At 33.5% G+C, this 20,392-nt stretch overlaps 2 protein-coding genes across 2 annotated transcripts; both read left to right on the forward strand.

The window, feature by feature from the left end:
- The first annotated feature begins 7,867 nt into the window (after window positions 1-7,867).
- On the forward strand, window positions 7,868-11,568 carry LOC110600950 (mitochondrial phosphate carrier protein 1, mitochondrial). The gene is made up of 6 exons (XM_021737905.2): window positions 7,868-8,251; window positions 9,044-9,393; window positions 9,471-9,514; window positions 10,257-10,471; window positions 10,563-10,687; window positions 11,176-11,568. The coding sequence occupies exons 1-6, from the start codon at window positions 8,111-8,113 to the stop codon at window positions 11,228-11,230; spliced, it is 930 nt and encodes a 309-aa protein (XP_021593597.1). The 5' UTR covers window positions 7,868-8,110; the 3' UTR covers window positions 11,231-11,568.
- Window positions 11,569-14,040: 2,472 nt separating this feature from the next.
- LOC110601374 (calcium-dependent protein kinase 26) lies at window positions 14,041-20,301 on the forward strand. Its single transcript, XM_021738487.2, has 9 exons — window positions 14,041-14,258; window positions 14,500-15,408; window positions 15,736-15,879; window positions 15,963-16,115; window positions 16,656-16,771; window positions 17,109-17,276; window positions 18,553-18,777; window positions 19,203-19,349; window positions 19,872-20,301. The coding sequence occupies exons 2-8, from the start codon at window positions 14,661-14,663 to the stop codon at window positions 19,323-19,325; spliced, it is 1,677 nt and encodes a 558-aa protein (XP_021594179.1). The 5' UTR covers window positions 14,041-14,258; window positions 14,500-14,660; the 3' UTR covers window positions 19,326-19,349; window positions 19,872-20,301.
- The last annotated feature ends 91 nt before the right edge of the window (window positions 20,302-20,392 follow it).

A 20,392-nucleotide genomic window follows, 5' to 3' on the forward strand; every position in this document is an offset into this window, starting at 1 on the left:
TTATGATATAATTTAAAATAGTATATAATCCTTATTTAGTAATAATTTTATACTTAAAATTCATTGCATTGCATTTTTTAAATTACCCTCAAAAGTAAAATGAAATTTTTAATTCTTACTTTATCAAAAAATTTATATTTAATAAATTTATAACAATTTACGAATATTAATAAATACAAAATAAATTTAAATATTTTGAAGATTTATATAACAATAAATAATATTATTGTTTAGATATTATAAAATTAAAAAAATATATATTTTATATAATTATGTAAATATATTAATTAATAAATAAATAAATAGGTCAAACTAATGTTGATACTATCGTCTTTTTGTGACTCGATACTCTCGCATTTTTCACTTCTTTAAACTTATCTTCTTCGTTCTCTTCACTCATGGAAAACGATCTGTATCAATTGACTATCGATAAATAAAAAGATATTATTGTCCATATTAAGATATTAAGAATTCCAGAAATATTCTGATCGTCACTTATAATTCCTATATGATGAGGACGTTTCTCACATACAATTCAATCAATTTTCAGAATATGTAGACCTTTTTAGTAGATTTATGGTATTTTTTAGAGGTGCAACAACCCGGAAACTGATACCCCTCTGTAACGGCCCGAACCGCCACCGGCGCTAGGATCCAAATTGGCTTAAGACCGCCGGGACCCGTAGCAAGCCAAACATACCTCCTATCACCTGGTCAAATCCCATACATGATCAAAACTTTAACATAAAACTGTAACATCTGATATAAATACCGAGCTTGACCTGTATGCGACATAACTGAAACATAAAGAACCCCCTACAAGAGCCCTCATCAAAACTCTAGCTGGGTCAACATAACATACATCAAGCCGGAGTCACATCCAAAGAACTAAAACCAAAACTAACTTGTGCATGCATTAAAAACCATAAGCATAGGACCTCCACTAGGGTCCTCATCAAACTCTAACGTGGTAAACAACACATACCACCAGTTTAGTTCACACACAACTTAACATCTGATATAACATACATCATGTACTAAGAAGGGACTAACCAAGTCTTAGGGCCAAGTAGGGGTGAGCATTCGGTCGGTTCGGTTTAAAACCGAACCGAACCGAAAAAACCGAAAACCGAAATTTTAGTGTTTATAAAAACCGAACCGAATCGATTTTGGTCAGAAACCGAATCGAACCGAACTGGTCTGATTCGGTTCGGTTTGATCGGTTTCGATTTTTAATAATTTTTTTATTTTTTACACTTTATTTTTAATATTTTAAAATTTAATTAAAATATTTTACTCTTTATATGATTTAATTTCTCTATATTATTGAAAAAATATATTATTATCACTAATCGGTTCGGTTCGGTTTTTTCGATTTTTTCTGATCAAAACCGAACCGAACCGAAATAACCGAAATTTCTAAAATTAAAAACTGAACCGAACCGAAATGTATAAAAAACCGAACCAATTTTTCAAATCGGTTCGGTTCGGTCGGTTTTTTCGGTTTGAACCGAATACTGCTCACCCAGAGGGCCAAGCACAATACTAATACATAAACATAACTCTACTTTATGTTACATTACATCACATTATCTTACAATATGTTATATCAATTTACATTACATGTCCACACTAAAACGCTAATTTATTACTATTACAAAAGCATGACATTACCCTTGACGTCTTCCTGGACTACCTCTGACCTGCAAAACTGGGGTTAGAGGAGAGAGGTGAGCTAAAAAGCCCAGTGAGTAGAAACAAAGAAAACAGTTCATTAATTACATGCTTTTATGAAATGCGCCACAGCATAAACAATTCACATCACGGATTGGACATGACCACCAAAACTCCCTCTGACTGTAACATAACATGGTGCCCGGCCCTTCGGGCTCCTCAGGACTTCATTATGCCCGGCCCTTCGAGCTTCTCAGGACTTCATTATGCCCGGCCCTCAAGGGGCTCCTCAGGACTTCATTAACATAACATAGCTAGGGCTATTGGGGTCGCCTTGGTCCATCCACATCAACAGTAAATAATGCAATGCGTCATATTCGTGTAACTAGTGCAATCAACCTATTACATATAAATATGATGCATGAACATGCTTTAGGCGTTTGATTTCATAAAATAAAAGATTAAGTTTAGTTCTACTCACCTCTGGCAGATGCTGGACTGACTCTGCAACTACTAACACTGATGGCCTCCTCGGTCCCTCGGGTCCAATCCTACACAGGTGGACTCGAATGAGGTGCCAAACACACTCCAAACAACTCATAAACAACTACCCAAAAACCCCTCAAAACATCACTTAAACATGCATAGAAGATAACCATGAAAAGGCTGGACAGGGCACTTTCGGCGGCACTTTCGGCGGCCGAAGGTCCCTTCCAGAGACGAAAGCCATGCAGGTTCGGCGGCCGAAGTCTCTTCCCAGAGACGAAACTCATGCATGTTCGGCGGCACCTTTGGCGGCCGAAACTCCCTTCCAGACCCGAAAGTCTAACTTTCGGGGGTAGGGTTCGGCAGCCAAAATAAGCTACCACAGGCAGGTTCGGCGGCCGAACCTGAGTTCTTCTCAGAAGGGCAGAACTCAGCTTTCACATGCACAACAGCCTCCAAACCTTCCAAAACATGCATTAACTATTCTACAACATGCAACCAAGCACATAGGTGTAATACCCGGCTAGACTCCGGTATCGGAATTCCTACCGTCCGGTGGAATCTCGGATGTCGGCAGCCTCTAGTGGGGTAGAAACATGTTTTTATAAAATGTTTTAAAGTATTTCATGGTTTTAAGTATGAAAATTTAATGGGTTTTACATGAAAAGTCTTTGGAGGAAAACCCAGGTTCGGCCGCCGAAAGTCAAGTTCGGCCGCCGAACATGCATGCGTTTTGGAGGCACGTTAGGCCCCCGAAAGCATGAATGAGGGAAGTTCAGGTTCGGCCGCCGAAAGTCGAGTTCGGCCGCCGAACATGGCATGCATGCGGAGGCAAGTTCGGCCCCCGAACGTGGCCTGGCCAGCCACCTATAAAAGGGTCACTTAGCCGAAATGGGCGAGCTTTCTCCCATTTTCGGCCACAGCTAGCTTCCGACCTCCCTCTTCCAAATCTAGTGTTCTTCCTTCAAATCCCCACCATTTTTCTTGAGTTTTAAGCTTGCATTGAAGGTTTTGAACTTTTGAAACGAGTTTTGGAGCTTTGGGAACTCAGGAGCTCTTTTTCTTGGATCTCCAAGTTTAGGTCGTCTCTCTCTCGATCTTCAAGAGGTAAGAGCCGATCTTAAGCTCAATGCATGTTTTAAATAAGTTTTAAGTGATTTTATGGAGTAGAATGGCATGTATAGGGTTGTATGAGTTTTTAAGCAAATGTTAGGTTTTATGTGATTTTTTGAACAATGTGGCTTGCTTGAGTATGTTTGAAGTGTTGTAGTTGGGGTATTTGATGTTTTGAGGCCCCTAGGAACTTGTATGCATGATTTGGTTGAGATATATGCTTGATTTGAAGTTTTGGGAGGCAAGGGGTTCATGTGAACCAAGTTTCTGCCCTTCTGGCAGAAACCAGGTTCGGCCGCCGAAGGGAGTTTCGGCCGCCGAACCCCCTTTGTGGAGGCAGCATTCGGCTGCCGAAGTTGCCCCCGAAAAGGAGACTTTCGTCTCTGTCTGGGACTTTCGGCCGCCGAAGGTGCCGCCGAAAGTGCCTGACTTTCGGATCTGTCCAGGACTTTCGGCCGCCGAAGGTGCCGCCGAAAGTGCCCTGTTCAGCCATTTCTTGCATGTTTTTATGTAGTTATTTTATGATGTTTTAGGGGGTTTTTGGGGAGTATATTAGAGTTATGTTTATGTATATTTGGTCCCTCATTGGAGTCCACCTGTGTAGGTTCGGACCCGAGGAACCGAGGACTCCAGCAGTGAGCCAGCTGCTACAGAGTTTGTCAGAGCTAGCCAGAGGTGAGTGGAATAAACCTTAAGTTTTAAAATAAATGAAATATGAATTTGAGCATGACCCATGCATCATGAATGCCTTGAGATATAATAGGTTGTTGCATTAGTATTCACGAATATGTTGCACTGCATTTATGATGTTGATGTTGATGTGGATTGGTTATTGGATGATCCTTTAGTCCTCATATGACATGATTGATGTTATGGCATGATATGGTATGGAAGTCCAGGTTGTACCCATTCTACGTCCCTGGCACGATGTAAGAGGAAGTCCAGGTTGTACCCATTCTACGTCCCTGGCACAGTTGGACTGTATGATATGATATGTTATGTTAAGAGAAAGACCGGTTGTACCCATTCTACGTCCCGGCACAGTTGGACTATGTGGAGGACTATAGGTGACAATACCATCCGAGATGTGATTAGTTGTGATGTGTTGCATTCCATGAAAGCATGAAATTTTAATATATTGTTTCCACTATTCTGCTCACTGGGCTTTGTAGCTCACCCCTCTCCCCTAACCCCAGATGTGCAGGTACAGGGTAGACCAGAAGGTTAGCCAGAGTTCTTGAAGTATGTTGATGTAATAGTTAGATTGTGGACATGACAGTTGTACTATAATGTAATGTAAGAGATTACAGTATGTTGTGTAATGAGGTATATTGAGGTTATAGATGTGCTTGACCCTATGTGTATTGTAATCCCTTTTTGATGCATGATCTTAGTTATTTGATGATACAGATGTTTATGGAAGCCAACTCATCTCATGATGTTTTTGCCCATTGGGGCATTGTTGAGATCCCACAGAGGGGTCATGATTATGGTTATGCATGTATGTTCAGGTTGAGTTGGATGATGAAAGAAAAGTTTAAAATTTTTATGCATGTTGTTGATCATGTATGGGATTATACAGGTTTACAGGTTATGTCAGGCTTGCTACGGGTCCCGGCGGCCTTAAGTCGACCCGGATCCTAGCGCCGGTAGCGGTCCGATTTTCGGGTCGTTACAATAGGGGTCTCAAACTATCCTAAACCCCAACAACAATACATTCATTATACATAAACACACATTTGTATAAAGGGTAACATAAACCCTCAACCTTACATCACATAAACATACTTAAACAGGCATAAGCATACATTGGGCATAAAATCCACATAAACCTAAACATGCATATCTACCCATTAAAACTCCAATAAACTTACTTAAAACTTCATTAAAACACAAGGAAAGCAAGGATCTACACTTACCTCTTGAAGATCGAGGGGTGGTGCGATCCCTAACTCGGAGATGGGAGGAAACTACTCCTTGGGTCTCCAAGCTCCCAAAACTTAGATCTAAGCTTGAAAACTCTTCAAAACAACCATGAAACTCATAAAGACATGAAGGAAATGAAGAAAAATATGAAAACGGCCAAGGGAGGACAAAAACTCACCTAAGCTCGAGAATGGGGAGAAAACTCACCCATTTCCGATCTGAGGGCTCTTTATAGGTGGCCTGGTCGAAGACCTTCGGTAGCCTAACGTGCCCCCTAAACTCATGCATGTTCGGCGGCCGAACTTGAGCTTCGGCGGCCAAACCTTGGCTCGTTCAAACAAGACTTTCGGAGGCCAAAAGCGCTCCCGAAATCTTTCCATGTTCGGCGGCCGAACTTCACTTTCGACGGCCGAACCTGGCAAACGCCTCGTTGGTCTTTTCTTTTCAAAACTCAATTCTTTTCCATTTAAAACCATAAAATCAGTAAAAACATTTTAGAAAACACATTTTACCCCTCTAGAAGCCTCTGGCATCTTCAGAACTATCGATTCCAACGGAGATTCCGCCGGAAGGTAGGGATTCCGATGCCGGAATCTAGCCGGGTATTACAAGAGGGGTATCTATTATGGAATTAGAAGCAAAAAGATATCTGTTTCGGTTTTTTAATAATGTTGACTTTGAAAATATAGGGAATGGGTGTCTTGGTTGTACAATTGATTTCTGTTTGTTTGAAAGGAGATACAAGATAATGAAAATCCTCTCCATATTAATGTTGTTACAAGTTTTTCTTTCTCTCAATATGGTACCTCTAACAACACCCCTACGAATGTTAATTTGATAGGTAATAGTGAAGCGGCTCATCCCGTCAAAGGTCGGGATAGTACGAAAACAACGATCGACTCAGCAATTGTAACGACCTGGAAATTCGGACCGCTACCGGCGCTAGGATCCAGATCGGCTTAAGGCCGCTGAGACCCATAGCAAGCCAAACATTCATCCTGTTAACCTGTTTAATCCCATACATGATCAACACATACATAAAAATTTTGAACTTTTCTTTTCATTCAATCACCAAACTCAACCTGTGCATGCACTATTCATATACATAATCATCATAGGATCCAGATTTCCGGGTCGTTACAGCAATCCTCGGACAGTTAATGTATTGAAGGAGTTCCTCGGACAGTTAATGTATTGAAGGAGTTGGTTACTAGTTACAAGCCGGACATTTTATTTTTGTTGGAAACAAAAACTCTTAGTTCTCGTATGAAATTTTTTCATAATTTTTTACATTTTGATAATTGTTTCTCAGTTAATAGACAAGGATTAGGAGGATAACTTTCGTTAATGTGGAAGAGTTATGTGTCTGTTTTTGTGGTTGACTTTTCTTTAAATTTTATTGATTCGGAAGGTAATATTCAATGGAGGTTTACTAGTTATTATGAGTTTCCAGAATCGCAACGACGACGTCAGTCTTGAAACCTTATTCGAGCTTTATCTCGTAGAAACTCTCTTCTATAGCTTTGTTCGGGAGATTTTAATGATTTATGATCGAGAGATGAGAAAGAAAAAAGATAATCTTTGCTAAATTATCTTATACAGGGGTTTGGATAGACACTTAAGAAGCATTTTTGTCAAATTATCTTATGCAGGGATTTGATTTTGAATGATGGTAAATTTTTAATGCTACTTTAGCTACTTATACTTTGATTACATAATTTATTAGGTATAATCATATCTCTGTTTGGAATGATATCTTTGTTTGGGATGATATCCCTCTTTGTTTGGGATGATATCCCTCTTTGTTTGATAGAATTTTATTAATATAATAAGTAGTTTTGCTTTCAAAGAAAACTAATGATGATTAAAATGAGGAATTATAATTTTTTGTTAAAATAAATAAAGAAAAATTTATAAATTAGTCTCTCAGTATTGACATTATTAATAAATCAACGCATTTTCAGAAATCTATTAAAACGTTCTTATATTTTCTCTTCGTCAATGAAATAGTCATTCCATTTATTTCTGCAATTAAAAATATAGCAAAATACCAAATTACCCTCCCTCTTCTCCTCCTCCTCCTCCTCCTTTTTCTTCTTCAATTCTTCCTCTTCTTTTTCTTTTTCTTCGTTTTTTCTTTTTCTTTTTTTCAAGAATGAGAAGGAAACGATTTTTTTTCTTTATTTTTCTTCTTCTTTTCCTTTTTCTTCTTCTTACTTTTTGAAGGGAAATAGTTTCAAGAGAGATTATTTCATTGATGGGATAAAAGATAAGTATATTTTAATAGATCTGAAAAAAGATAAAAAGTTTTAATAAATTTAAAAAAATTAAGAATATTTTAATAATTTTTTAAAAATATAGAGATTGGCTTGATAATAATAATAATATTTAGAGATTAAATAAGATATTTTATTTGAAGATAAAATTAAATTTTAAAAATATTTTCTTTCATCTCTGTCTATTTTTAAGAGAAAAAAGAATAAAAAAATTATTTTATTAATGAAAAATAAAAATAAAAATATTTTAATAAATTTTTATTATGTGGAAATTAATATTAATAACAAAAATACTTAGAATCTCCCATAAATAAATAACTGTATACGGTTGGTCCACCAATCGAGAAGTATGGTGTGAGTTTCAGCTAAAAGGCATTGGTACTTTTCATTGACGACCGAAATGAGCAGGGCCAGATTTTTGAGCCATAAGTTTGGAACTGCAAACGTGGAAGCATTCCCAGCAAGAGAAGAAGAAGTCGCTTAAACCCCAAAAGCAAAAGCAAAAGAACCTAATTGAAACGTGTCTCCCCAAAAGCTTCGATCCAAGAATCAACAACTAACTAAAGAAAATGCGGGTTTTCTAATAAAAGGGCTCGCAGAAGAAACAAACAGTAGTATCTAATCACGCAGATCAAATGAGAGAGGTTCGAGGCAGGAGCTTTGTGGAAGAATTTTCCCCTGGCTATTATGGCATATGTAGTCTCGGAGGAATGCTCAGTGCAGGGGCTACCCACCTTGCTATTACTCCTCTTGATGTCTTGAAAGTCAATATGCAGGTTCTCTTTGTCACTTTTTGTTGTTAGATTGATTAATGGCTGCTTGGCCTGATACTGTGTTTCTAATTTGCCTGAAACTTTTGTTCTGTGCTGGAGAGTATTTTGATCCATGTAGTGGACTCAGATATATATTTGAGTTCCTACTCGAGTTTGAACTCGTAACCTCGGCATGTCTTAGTTCATTTCCAGATTTCTGTTTGTTTAAATTTATCTATGATGTGTATTTCCCTTGCATTAGCCAGCTATAAGCTTCTTACGCTCTCTGTTTGGAAAGACACAGAGGAAAGTAAGGTTTTTAAGGGACAGTGGGAAGGTTTTTCATGATTTTTAAATCTTAATAATTTTTTATTATTTGAGAATATCTGAAGATTTTTTTTTAAGGTTTTTGAAAGTTGAAAGTTGAAGATCTTGTAAACCCACCAATTTGCTAGATTTAAATTGAAGGTTTTTAGAGGTTATGAAAAACTTCCAAAAACCTTATTTTAAAAATTTTCACCCTCTTCTAAACACAGATTCAAGGTTTTCAAATCTTGAAAAATTTTCCCTTACTTTAAAAAACCCCTACAAACAAAGTGTTTAATCTAATTTCATATCTCTCTTGAGTAGTCCTCACCTGTGATGGGTTTTGTCAATTCATTAAATTAACAATGATCAGAATTAATTGTTTTCCTGAAGATCTTTTGAAGCGGATATTTCCATATAATTATTGTTCATCATATACTTGTTTCCTTGTAAGTAATTCGGTCAAATTTTGCAGCTGTTCATAAAATCTCTGTTTCTTTTTTACTCTAGGTCAATCCAATCAAGTATAACAGTATTTTGACTGGATTTTCTACTCTATGGAAAGAACAAGGACCTTCTTCCCTTTGGAGAGGGTGGTCTGGCAAGTTGTTTGGATATGGTGTTCAAGGCGGCTTCAAATTTGGTCTTTATGAATATTTTAAGAGGCTTTACTCTCATGCCTTAGTAGATCAAAACAGGACTTTTATATTTTTTCTCAGTAGTGCATCTGCACAAGTATTTGCTGACCTGGCTCTCTGCCCATTTGAAGCCATCAAAGTCCAGGTCCAAACACAACCCAAATATGCCAAGGGCTTGATGGATGGGTTTCCAAAACTATATAAAGCTGAAGGTTTTGCTGGGTAATTTACCTGCAAACTTGATCATCTCCCTTTTTATCCTGGTTCAATTATGTTTACTATTATATCATTTTCTGCAGCTTTTACAGAGGCATTTTACCACTTTGGGGCCGCAATCTTCCGTGTAAAATTACTGTTTCTCTGCATACTTAGAATTCTCATTTTTCATAGTTATTTTGCTAATATTCTATATACAATTACATCATTCCTCAATAGTCATTGGATCAAAATACATTTATTCTGATTTTATTTTCTTTTGGTTTTCCATGTGTTGTATGCTTAGCCAGCTAAATCCTTATCATTTGCTTAGTGAAACAATAAAACGAAGAGTTTGTATATGCTTGCCTCATTGGCTACATATGCTATCAATGAATAACCATGAAATCTTCTGGTTTTACCTGTGTAAGTTGTTTGTTCTCATGTAGTTGATATAGGTCAAGAGTGCCAAAACTTGATTAGAAGCTAGATCAATTGCATTATGAAAATAAAGAAGTATGATTCTTTTGCACTGTGCTTCTATTAAATAACCTGTATGGGTGCAAACAGCTGCTTTTACGAGATACCATGCCTGTATATTGTGTCCCATGGATGCATGATTATTCCAGTTCCCATGGTTGTGAAAATCATGTTTTGAGGTTCATGATTGTTGAAAATTTTTGCCATCCATTGAGGCACATCAGGACTGCCCATCAATAGAATCCCCCTCTTGAGCAACTGAAAATTTTTGCCATCCATTGAAGCTTCACTCTGATCATTATCTTGATGAAGTTGCTTCTGCTTTGCAAATTGGGACACTTTTTGCTTATGCAACTCAAAACAGTTTCCGTTTCTTAACATCCTTTTTCTCCTTATGCTGTGATTGGCAGTTTCCATGGTAATGTTCTCCACATTTGAGCATTCAGTGGACTTGATATATCGAGACATTATCCAAAGAAAAAAGGAAGATTGTTCTCGGGTTCAACAGCTCGGTGTGACGTGCTTAGCAGGGTATGTAGCTGGAGCTGTTGGCACTGTGATTTCTAATCCTGCTGACAATATTGTCAGCTCTCTTTATAACAAAAAGGCTGAAAATATGCTTCAGGTGCACATCTAGATCAAAAATTTTCATGAGTTCTCAATCAAGTATGCAAAGTTATGGGACTAATTTATTAATTTAATATGATGTCCTTTAGGCTATGAAGAATATTGGACTAGTTAATCTCTTCACTAGGAGTCTTTCTATTCGGATCACACTGGTGGGACCAGTTGTTACTTTGCAGTGGTTTTTCTACGACACTATCAAACTACTAAATGGACTGTAAGTATATTTTCATTCATTATGCTTCACAAAAAGGCATATTGCAGCTTCACAAGGGTAGAATGACTTTCATTTATGGTTTAGTTATTTCTAACTGGGATAAATTAAAAAAAAAAAAGAAACAAAAAGATTATTCCCTTATGGCACTGCGAAGGAGTTCTGTTGATGTTAATTATATGATAGAATGCAATATTGTCTACTCAAGCAAGTTACTTTGAAGAACAAATTAACCCTTCATTTGGCATAATTGTTCAAAACATCACTAGTTAATAGAATTCATGCTACTCTATATAGCTAACATGAGGAAGATAAACTTGTAATCAACTGCAATGTTATGTTCTGCTACCAACTGGGGCCTTTTTTTATCGATGAGGCTTGCAGTCTAGCCAGATAATGCAATGTAGAGAGCACAAATGGTTATTTTTACTCTCAAACAATCTTTTCTTTTTCTTTGTAACACTTTTTTTTCTTGCTTGAATGCATTTCAGTCCTACAAGCGGAGGGCTTAGCATGCATCAGGAAGAAGCTTACTCATCAGCTTAAACTCTTGGAAGTTCAAACAGGAAAGTAAAAGTTGCAAGCCAATTTAACCTGCCATCCTGAGAACTGCCTCAAAAGTAATTCTACAATAATTCTCCACTTGATGACTGGATATGTTAATGTACATAAGTTCTTTTGTATGTGTTTAGATTAAGATGGTAATTTTTTTTTTCTCAAAGGAAATACCTGCCTTTTTTAAACTAGCAGGCTGAAATGGATTTGAAGTCACCTTGCTCTATTCCCATTTTGTCCCAATAAAATATGTATTTCCTAATTTTTGAATTTATTATGCAAAATTATTTTCAAACTGTCTGGTGAAAATGATTCATATGTTGTTTTTATTGTTGCATTATTATAGATAATAATTTTTACTTGTTAACTTGTAATTTAAAGTATATATGTAAGATATACATAATTATTTTAATAAAAAATAAATATAGTTTTTAATATCAAATTTATCTCAAACTATTAGTATGAATAATTAATATTGATGTAAAATTAATTTTCAAATAATCTGATAAAATTAGAATGTCATATATCACTCTATTTTTAAAATTTAATAATTTAATCTATGTATTTTGACTTTATTAAATTATGAATTTTCTCATTTAATTTTTATTAATTATCTTTGTAATAATGAAAATACTCTTAAATAAATGAATATTATTTCCTTAATCATTACATTATGTTAAAATTAGTATTTATAAAAAAATAATTTAATTCCTATATTTTAATTTTCTCAAATTTTTAAAAAATTATTTTTGGATAAAAATAAAATATAAAAATTAAAATATTGGATTTTAAAAATAGAGAAATGAAAACTTAAAGTTGTGTTTAAAACATGTTTGTTTTTTTAATTTTTTTATTTTAATTGAAAAACAGGAAACTAATTTTCTATTTTTTAGATTTTATAAAAGAAATAAAAATATATTGAAATAATTATTTTTATATTTTTTATTATATAAAAAAATTAACAAATATGATTTTTCAAAAAAAAATATAAAATTTCGTATATGATTAATTTTACATAAATAAAATATAATTTTTTATAATTATATTTATATATTTAAGTATGCTTAAAATTTTTTTATTTTAAATTAATTTAAAATACATAAAATTTTCTCCTTATTTTAAATTAATATAAAAATTAAGATGGAGAGTATTATTACAAAATAAATATATTTTTAAAAAAATGATAATTTAAATATTTTTAAATTTTTTAATAAAAAATAATATGAATATATTTTTTCAATTTTTCATAAACAACAAAATAAATACAATGAAAATAAAATTGAAGATAAAAAATAAAAATTTATTGTGTAACTAAGTATACCCTTAATTTTTATTTTTTAAAAATAAAAATGGAATATTCAATGAACTAAAAGAAATATTGAATAAATAGATGTTAAACGGGGAATCTTTTAGGTTTAAAAAGATGCGATTTGAGGATAGGGTTGAGTCAATGATTTGTCTTTTTAGGCTTAGTTTGACCATTTCTACACTTGTTTATTCATGCCTTTCTTTTTTTTAATTCTTAATTTTCGGCTTAGTGATATTTTGTTTAAATATAAAATAAATATATAAAAATTCATACTATTAATAGATATTTATGAATATCGTTATAAAATTCAACACAGTTTTTACTATCAGAATTTTACTGATACGTGTTTGATATATTTATAGAAAATTCAATATTTAAAAAAAAATTTTAATATTATGTTAAATTTAAATTAAATTTAACTCTCTTAAAAATTAATTAAAAAAAAAGTCTATAACTCATATTAATCCGTTTTAAATCGACGTGAAATTTAATTGATATAATAAATTTTATTGTAATTTTAAATTAATAAAAATTTAATTGAATATAATATTATCATTAATTTTTTTTAAGAAAAGACATTATTACAAGTAATATTTATAGATCATAATATGAAAGCACATAATTATAATGAATTAATTTCAATTAATATAAAAATATAAATATGTATTTAATTTTTTTATATGATAAAATAAGAGAATTTATATGATTTTTCTAATATAAAAATGATTTGTAAAAATAAGTGTATTTTAAAATAAAAATATTAGGTAAATTTATTAAGAGATATTTATTGATATAGAAACAACCAACAATGCTCTAAAATGCTTAACTAGTTCGGTTAAAGAATAAAAAATAAATTAAACTATTTGAAGAATTAAGATTATATAAAATAAAAAAAATAAATAAAAAAAGAAACATATAATAGTAAAATGATTTTTACGGTCATTTTGTTTAAATAAACTAAAAATAATTTTGTTTTAAAATTAAATTAAAATTTTATGAAAATTAATTATATTTTTATTTTAAACCTTTTATAAAGTGAATTTATTGTCCGCAATTAATTTTATTATAAAAAATATATTACATAACACAACAATGATATAATTTAAAAGAATATATAACTATAATTTTTTAAATTAAAATTTAACAATAAATTTATATTTATATTTTATACATTTATAAAAATATAAAAGATAATATTTTCACATAGAATAAAATATTATTTTTTAATTAATAATAAAGTTATTAATTTAATAAATTCATTACATTATTTCATAACAATATACTTACACCATTAAAAAATAAAAATTTATCAACTTAATATATTGGAGTCAGTAAAAATGATTATTTAATTAAAAAATTATTACGTAAATTTATAATATAAAATCCACAATTTCTGTAAATTTAATTTAATTTTCCATAATAAAGTAAATGGCCTGTAAAGCAAATACGCGTTAAGACTTGAAGAATACAAAGATTAAAAAAAAAAAATTAGAAAAATGAGAAAGAGAAAAGGAGCTGGTGGGCACAATCGTCCGATGCTTCTCAGCAAGAGCAGCCCTATAATAACAACAACAAAGCCAGAGGATGAGCAAGAAAAACCAGTTCATAATATTCAACCATTGATAAACACCAGAAGATCCTTTTCTACTTTTCCACTGCAACTCACAGATCCATTTTCTTTCCTCTCTCATTCATTTTTATCTCATTCAGGTAAGCATATATGCCTTCACTTTCTTCATCCATAGTGCCTTCTTCTTCTACTATAATATTTACTATTTTCTCATCTCTCTTCATATTCCTTTTAGTTTTGTGAAAAGACGTGTTTTTATTTTTAGTTGGGAAAATCATAGATGTAATGGATTACAGCTGTTTTTATTTTCTGGGTTTCTTTAACTGGAAGTAGCTGAGACGTGGGGATGATCTGATCTGGGAAACTTTTTGTTTTATGCAGGGTTTATCTGTTTATGCATATAGACGGTAGTTGAATTTCTATTATCAGGTTTCTAAATTTGGGTTGTTGTTTCTTTTGCTGTTTGAGTCATTTTTTGTCGGTGGAATTGATGAGTAATCATTGGATGAAGAGAAGGCCGTGAGAAAATCTTTGACTGTTTCATGGGCAACACATGCCGCGGATCTTTCAAAGGGAAACTTTATCAGGGCTTCACTCAGCCCGAGGAACCATCTACTGCTTCCCATACCAAGCGCAATCCTTCCTCTGACAATTCCAATTCTGAACATTCTCCTTCTGCTCAAGAATTTTCCAAGGATAATCCCAAAAAGGACAACAATTTACCTCTCCTTAGCCCACATAAAAGAGATTCAATTATGAGGCGTAGTGTTGAAACTCAGTCTTATTATGTTTTGGGTCATAAAACTGCAAACATTCGTGATCTTTTCACCTTAGGCCGTAAATTAGGACAAGGACAATTTGGGACTACTTATTTATGCATTGAGAATTCCACAGGAATTGAATATGCCTGTAAGTCTATATCCAAGAGGAAGTTGATTTCCAAGGAGGATGTTGAGGATGTTCGTAGGGAGATTCAGATAATGCACCATTTGGCTGGTCACAAGAATATTGTAACTATTAAAGGTGCCTATGAGGATCCATTGTACGTTCATATTGTTATGGAGCTTTGCTCCGGCGGAGAGTTGTTTGATAGAATCATTCAGAGGGGCCATTATAGTGAGAGGAAAGCAGCTGAATTGACCAAGATTATTGTAGGAGTTGTCGAGGCATGTCATTCACTTGGTGTTATGCACAGAGATCTAAAGCCTGAGAATTTCTTGTTGGTGAACAAGGATGATGATTTCTCACTTAAAGCCATTGATTTTGGACTTTCTGTATTCTTTAAACCAGGTATAGAACAATTTTGTGTTATATCTTTTATTCAAGTCACGAGCATGTATATGCCAAACTAGCTCCTTTTTTTTTGGTAATATAGTAATTCCTAGTATATTTTCTGTGCTTCACATTTTATGGTTGATCTTTTCTTCATTTTGGTTTCATTTGGTTTGCTGCTGTGGATAACTACAAGGTTCATAACCAGAGTGACTGACTCATGTGATACTTCTCATCAATAGCTAAAGATAATTTCTTTCAATTTAGGAATGTGTAGCATCTGAAACTTTTTAAATAATATTGAACTTTAGTGCCTATGAACTTCGTATCTGTTTGGTACTTCAGGTCAAATTTTCACTGATGTGGTCGGAAGCCCATATTATGTTGCTCCTGAGGTACTCCTCAAGCATTATGGGCCAGAAGCAGATGTATGGACTGCTGGGGTCATATTGTATATATTGCTAAGTGGAGTACCACCATTTTGGGCAGGTTAGTATCCTTTGCTTTGCTGGTGTGACACAAGTGTTAATTTGCTGCCAATCAACTGAAGTTTACATCTTTTTGGAATTCAGAAACACAGCAAGGAATATTTGATGCAGTGCTGAAGGGATATATTGACTTTGAGTCTGACCCTTGGCCCCTTATATCAGATAGTGCTAAAGATCTCATCCGGAAGATGCTTTGCTCTCAACCTTCACAACGCTTGACCGCTCATGAAGTGCTATGTATGTTTAACCTTGTATTTGCTTCTTAAATCATTCTGTCAATGTTGAGACCTTTAATGTGGATACGATTGGGGAAGCTGCTTGATCAAATTGATGCTTATTTCTGTCTTCATGTTGCTGTTCACATGCTAGGTAGTAGCACCATGGTTATATGACAGATATATGATGTTTGTTGTCACTTTGGTTGTACTAATAAGGCTCAGGACTTTCTTTTGTGGTCATTTAAGAAAAAGTGTCTGAATTAAAGCAACAAGCAATCAAGCATATCCAACAATTTAATCTTCCTTGAATTATGTGCATTTGTTTGTTTGTTGTGCTCTCTGATAGGCTCATATGCAACATGCTGCTTTTTGATGGGTTAAGTTAACAAGTAGTTAATACAATTCTTGAAAATTAGCAATTTTTTTTTTTTTTTTTGGAAATTAGGAACTCCTCTGCTTCTATTGGAACATATCATATTTATTGATGAAGTTTTCTACCTTCTTGCATTATTTGATTTTTCAACTAAATTTAATGTCAGTTATTTGTTTGTTTTGCTAGGCCACCCTTGGATTTGTGAAAATGGAGTTGCTCCTGATAGAGCACTGGACCCAGCTGTACTTTCTCGTCTCAAACAATTCTCTGCAATGAATAAATTGAAGAAGATGGCTTTACGGGTAAGTGCATGGATGTCTGACACCTTCACTTATTTGTAGACATTTTGTCTGCCAAGTGATGCGCTTAAGAAAGAATAAAATGCCTTATCAAATATTAAAATGAAGTATAAGTGTATTATGGCATGATGCTGTTTATCAGAAAAAAAAAAAAGCTTTTACTTTATTTTCTTGACTGGTCTTGTTTGCAACTCCTTTACTCAATTGCACATATCAAGCACTTGTGCATTTTAATTCTAAATCATATTGATACCTGATACTTGCTTTTAGGCTTCTATTGATTCAAAACACTTGACCCTGTTCTGATGACTTCTCGGACTTGCCTGTTTCATGTTATTAGGTAATAGCTGAGAGCCTTTCTGAGGAGGAGATTGCTGGTTTGCGAGAGATGTTCACGGCGATGGATACTGATAACAGTGGTGCAATCACATTCGATGAACTAAAAGCTGGCTTGAGAAGATATGGCTCCACTATGAAAGATACAGAAATACGTGAGCTTATGGATGCGGTAAGATGTTTATCGAAGCTGATATTTGCTTATTAGATGATTTGTGCACATTAATGGAGTGGGTACAAAACAAAAGGGAGAACAAAACAAAACAAAGCTGCATATAGCATCTTCTGATTGAACACGTAAAAATAAATCCTTTACATGATATGCTAAGAAAGTTTACATAAACTAAAGTTGACCATTAGCTTGAAATATTTGAATTCTATATTAATTTATTATATTCATATCATTATTATCTGCACACAGAGCGTGAATGTTTAACTTAAGTGATTTAATCTCAGAAATATTGATTATAATTTATATGGGAACCATTTGAGGATGGAAAAAGGTGCTTAAAAGTCGGACAGATATATGAGAACCATTTGAAGGTGGAAAAAGTTCAACTTGAAAAAAATCAAGGTCTTTCTGAAAAAAAATATCAAAAAGAAATGACAATTGGGAAATTTTTGTGGAGGGACAATGCTTGTGATAATATTTTTCTATTTTCATTAATCGAGTTCAAAGATAAGAAGTGATTGTCCAATATATTATATACATTATTTGATTAACAGAATTTCTTGAATTTGATCATAAAACCAATTTTAATTTGAAAGAACTGTATATTCATGACTTAAAATCATGATAAAGTAGGCAATGGAAAATAATCAATTAAATAAAGCCAACATTCAAGCAAAGATCAGCAAAGGAAAGAAAAAAAAAACTTCAAGAAAGAGAAGAAAGGGTTATTAATTAGAAAAAGAAAAGAAAATTTATGATACAAAATGATAATTGAACTTGAATGGCTTTCCCTGCTTCTTAGTCTTTTTTTTTATGCCTCTTTCTTTGTTTTACATTATTATTTATTTATTTATGTTATTGTTGGGTGACAATATAATAGTTTGATATGATATAGAAATTTATTTTTATTTTTTGAAGTTTTTGGAGCTTCTTTGCATGGATCCATCTTTGTGTGTTCATTTTGATTTTAGTTTGTTTTAATTACATTTATTTTATTTATTTCACTTCTATCTTTGCATTCAAACTTTAAAATGAAGGCCTTTTTGTTATCCTCTTTTTGTCACACTAAATCAGTGGATGTGATATTTATATTTCATAGTATAATAATGGTTTGGATTCTTTTTTCTTTATTCTTTTTGGTCGAATTTCCTTATTTTGATTATGCTTTGAGGTAATGTTTATGCGGTTTTTCTACTTTTGTTGTCATTATAGGTACAACTACTTGCATTTTTGTTATATCTTGTACTCATTAAATTCATCATTTTGTAAATTTCAGGCTGATGTAGACAACAGCGGGACTATTGACTATGGAGAATTTATCGCTGCAACGGTTCATCTTAACAAATTAGAACGAGAGGAGCATCTTGTGGCAGCATTCCAATACTTTGATAAGGATGGAAGTGGTTACATCACAGTTGATGAACTTCAGCAAGCATGTGCAGAACATAACATGACTGATGTTTTACTTGAAGATATAATCAGAGAAGTTGATCAAGATAATGTAAGTCATAAACATGTGGGTGGAGTATCATTGTTAATACTTCTAATTCATGTCACATTATATGAAGATCATTGGAGGTTAGTTGTGTTCTTCTGGGCATCAGATGTAGAGTTCAATAAGGTTACAGAGTTACAAAGCTTAGAGATAGAACATTGAGTTGGCTGACAATTATTCAACGTAGCCCTAGCTTTCTCTCATAAATTTTTAAGTTTTTTGCTCAGAAGTCGTTGCCTGTTAAAACTACTACTTCTGAATTTCTGCTCCTGTTCCTTGCTATTTATGTTGTTCATTTATCCAAGGTTGTAAAAAGAAATCAGGATGTTTAAGAGTTCACTTTCTTGTTGTGTTGTAATATCTCACCACATTTACTCCCTATTTTGTTTGTTTGCTATGAACTTCATCTCTTGTGTTGTGTGTTTCTTCAGGATGGAAGAATTGATTATGGTGAATTTGTCGCCATGATGCAAAAGGGAAATGCTGGGATTGGTAGACGAACTATGCGAAACAGTCTGAATATGAGCATGAGAGACGCGCCTGGCGCTTATTAGCTTGTAATTACACACCACATACAGGTATTTTACTGTTTTTGGGTTTCTGTTTACTCCCTTTCTTCCAGTTAATTGGTGGAACCTTCTCCAAGGAATAAATATATTTTATAATTATAGCATACCAAAGGTCTGAAAAGAAGACAAATTGCAATTGCATCAATTGATTCTGTCAACATTTTAGACTAGCTTTTAGAGACCGTAGTGCCAAATCCTCTTGCTGAGTTGACAATCTTAATCGCTTTACAAGCAAAGCATTACCAATCAGTAAATTGTTTTGCAATTCAGTTAAAACTTTCAAGGACTCTCCCTGCATGTAAATTACCGAATACTCTTCTCTGGATGTAGTAATTGAATTTGTAAGACTTCTTCATATTAGTCATTCTTTTCTGTCAGAACAGTTTAACGTACTATCTGGCATGTGCCTAAGCATTTGAAATCCAGTTGCAGTCTATATTCTGACTTCAGATGTTAAAGTTTTTGCCTCAGAATGGATAATGTCTGTGATTGATCATAAGATAACTTGTAATTCTGTGCTTGTGTTGGCAGGCTATACAGCAAAGCTGGAAGAGGAGGGTAACTGTATGACGAGCCTTGAGAAGCGATTTTGTTTCCTTCCTCCAGGCGCAAGATTTGGGTTCCAGATGTTATGTGCTGAAGCATTTATTCAGATATGCATTTTGTTATTGCAGTATGACTGAGGACAAATTATTCTAAGCTTTGTAAAACTTTTCAAGTGTGAGGGGTTCAGCTGTTCCAAGTTGCCAATTTATTTTGATGGTGTTTTTGTTCTGAGGCTTCTTAAGATTGGTATTGGAGACAATCTTTAGTTCATTTTTTGGCTAAAGAACCATGTAGGATGTGAAGAGCCTTGACCATATGCTAATGCTTGGGTTTGGCAAACATTCTAGGGTTTGCCTAGTCTAAGGATCTTACAGTTGCGATTGATGAATTCTAAATTCACTGTATATTATTTCAAGTATTTGGTGTGTATGAATGTACAATTAGAGGAATTATTCAGCAAGTTCTCGCTGGAAATCATTTGTTGTATGATCCGTGTGGTGTGGAAT

The sequence above is a fragment of the Manihot esculenta genome, chromosome 15, assembly GCF_001659605.2.
Source record: "Manihot esculenta cultivar AM560-2 chromosome 15, M.esculenta_v8, whole genome shotgun sequence".
In the NCBI taxonomy this organism is placed as follows: Eukaryota; Viridiplantae; Streptophyta; class Magnoliopsida; order Malpighiales; family Euphorbiaceae; genus Manihot; species Manihot esculenta.

Excerpts from the sequence above, each read along its gene's own strand:
- LOC110600950 (XM_021737905.2), top strand. The coding sequence starts at position 8,111 with ATGAGAGAGGTTCGAGGCAGGAGCTTTGTGGAAGAATTTTCCCCTGGC. Across the intron at positions 10,472-10,562 it reads AGGCTGAAAATATGCTTCAG|GCTATGAAGAATATTGGACT; the intron begins GTGCACATCTAG and ends GATGTCCTTTAG. Across the intron at positions 10,688-11,175 it reads ATCAAACTACTAAATGGACT|TCCTACAAGCGGAGGGCTTA; the intron begins GTAAGTATATTT and ends AATGCATTTCAG.
- LOC110601374 (XM_021738487.2), top strand. The coding sequence starts at position 14,661 with ATGGGCAACACATGCCGCGGATCTTTCAAAGGGAAACTTTATCAGGGC. Across the intron at positions 15,409-15,735 it reads TTCTGTATTCTTTAAACCAG|GTCAAATTTTCACTGATGTG; the intron begins GTATAGAACAAT and ends TTGGTACTTCAG. Across the intron at positions 15,880-15,962 it reads AGTACCACCATTTTGGGCAG|AAACACAGCAAGGAATATTT; the intron begins GTTAGTATCCTT and ends TTTGGAATTCAG.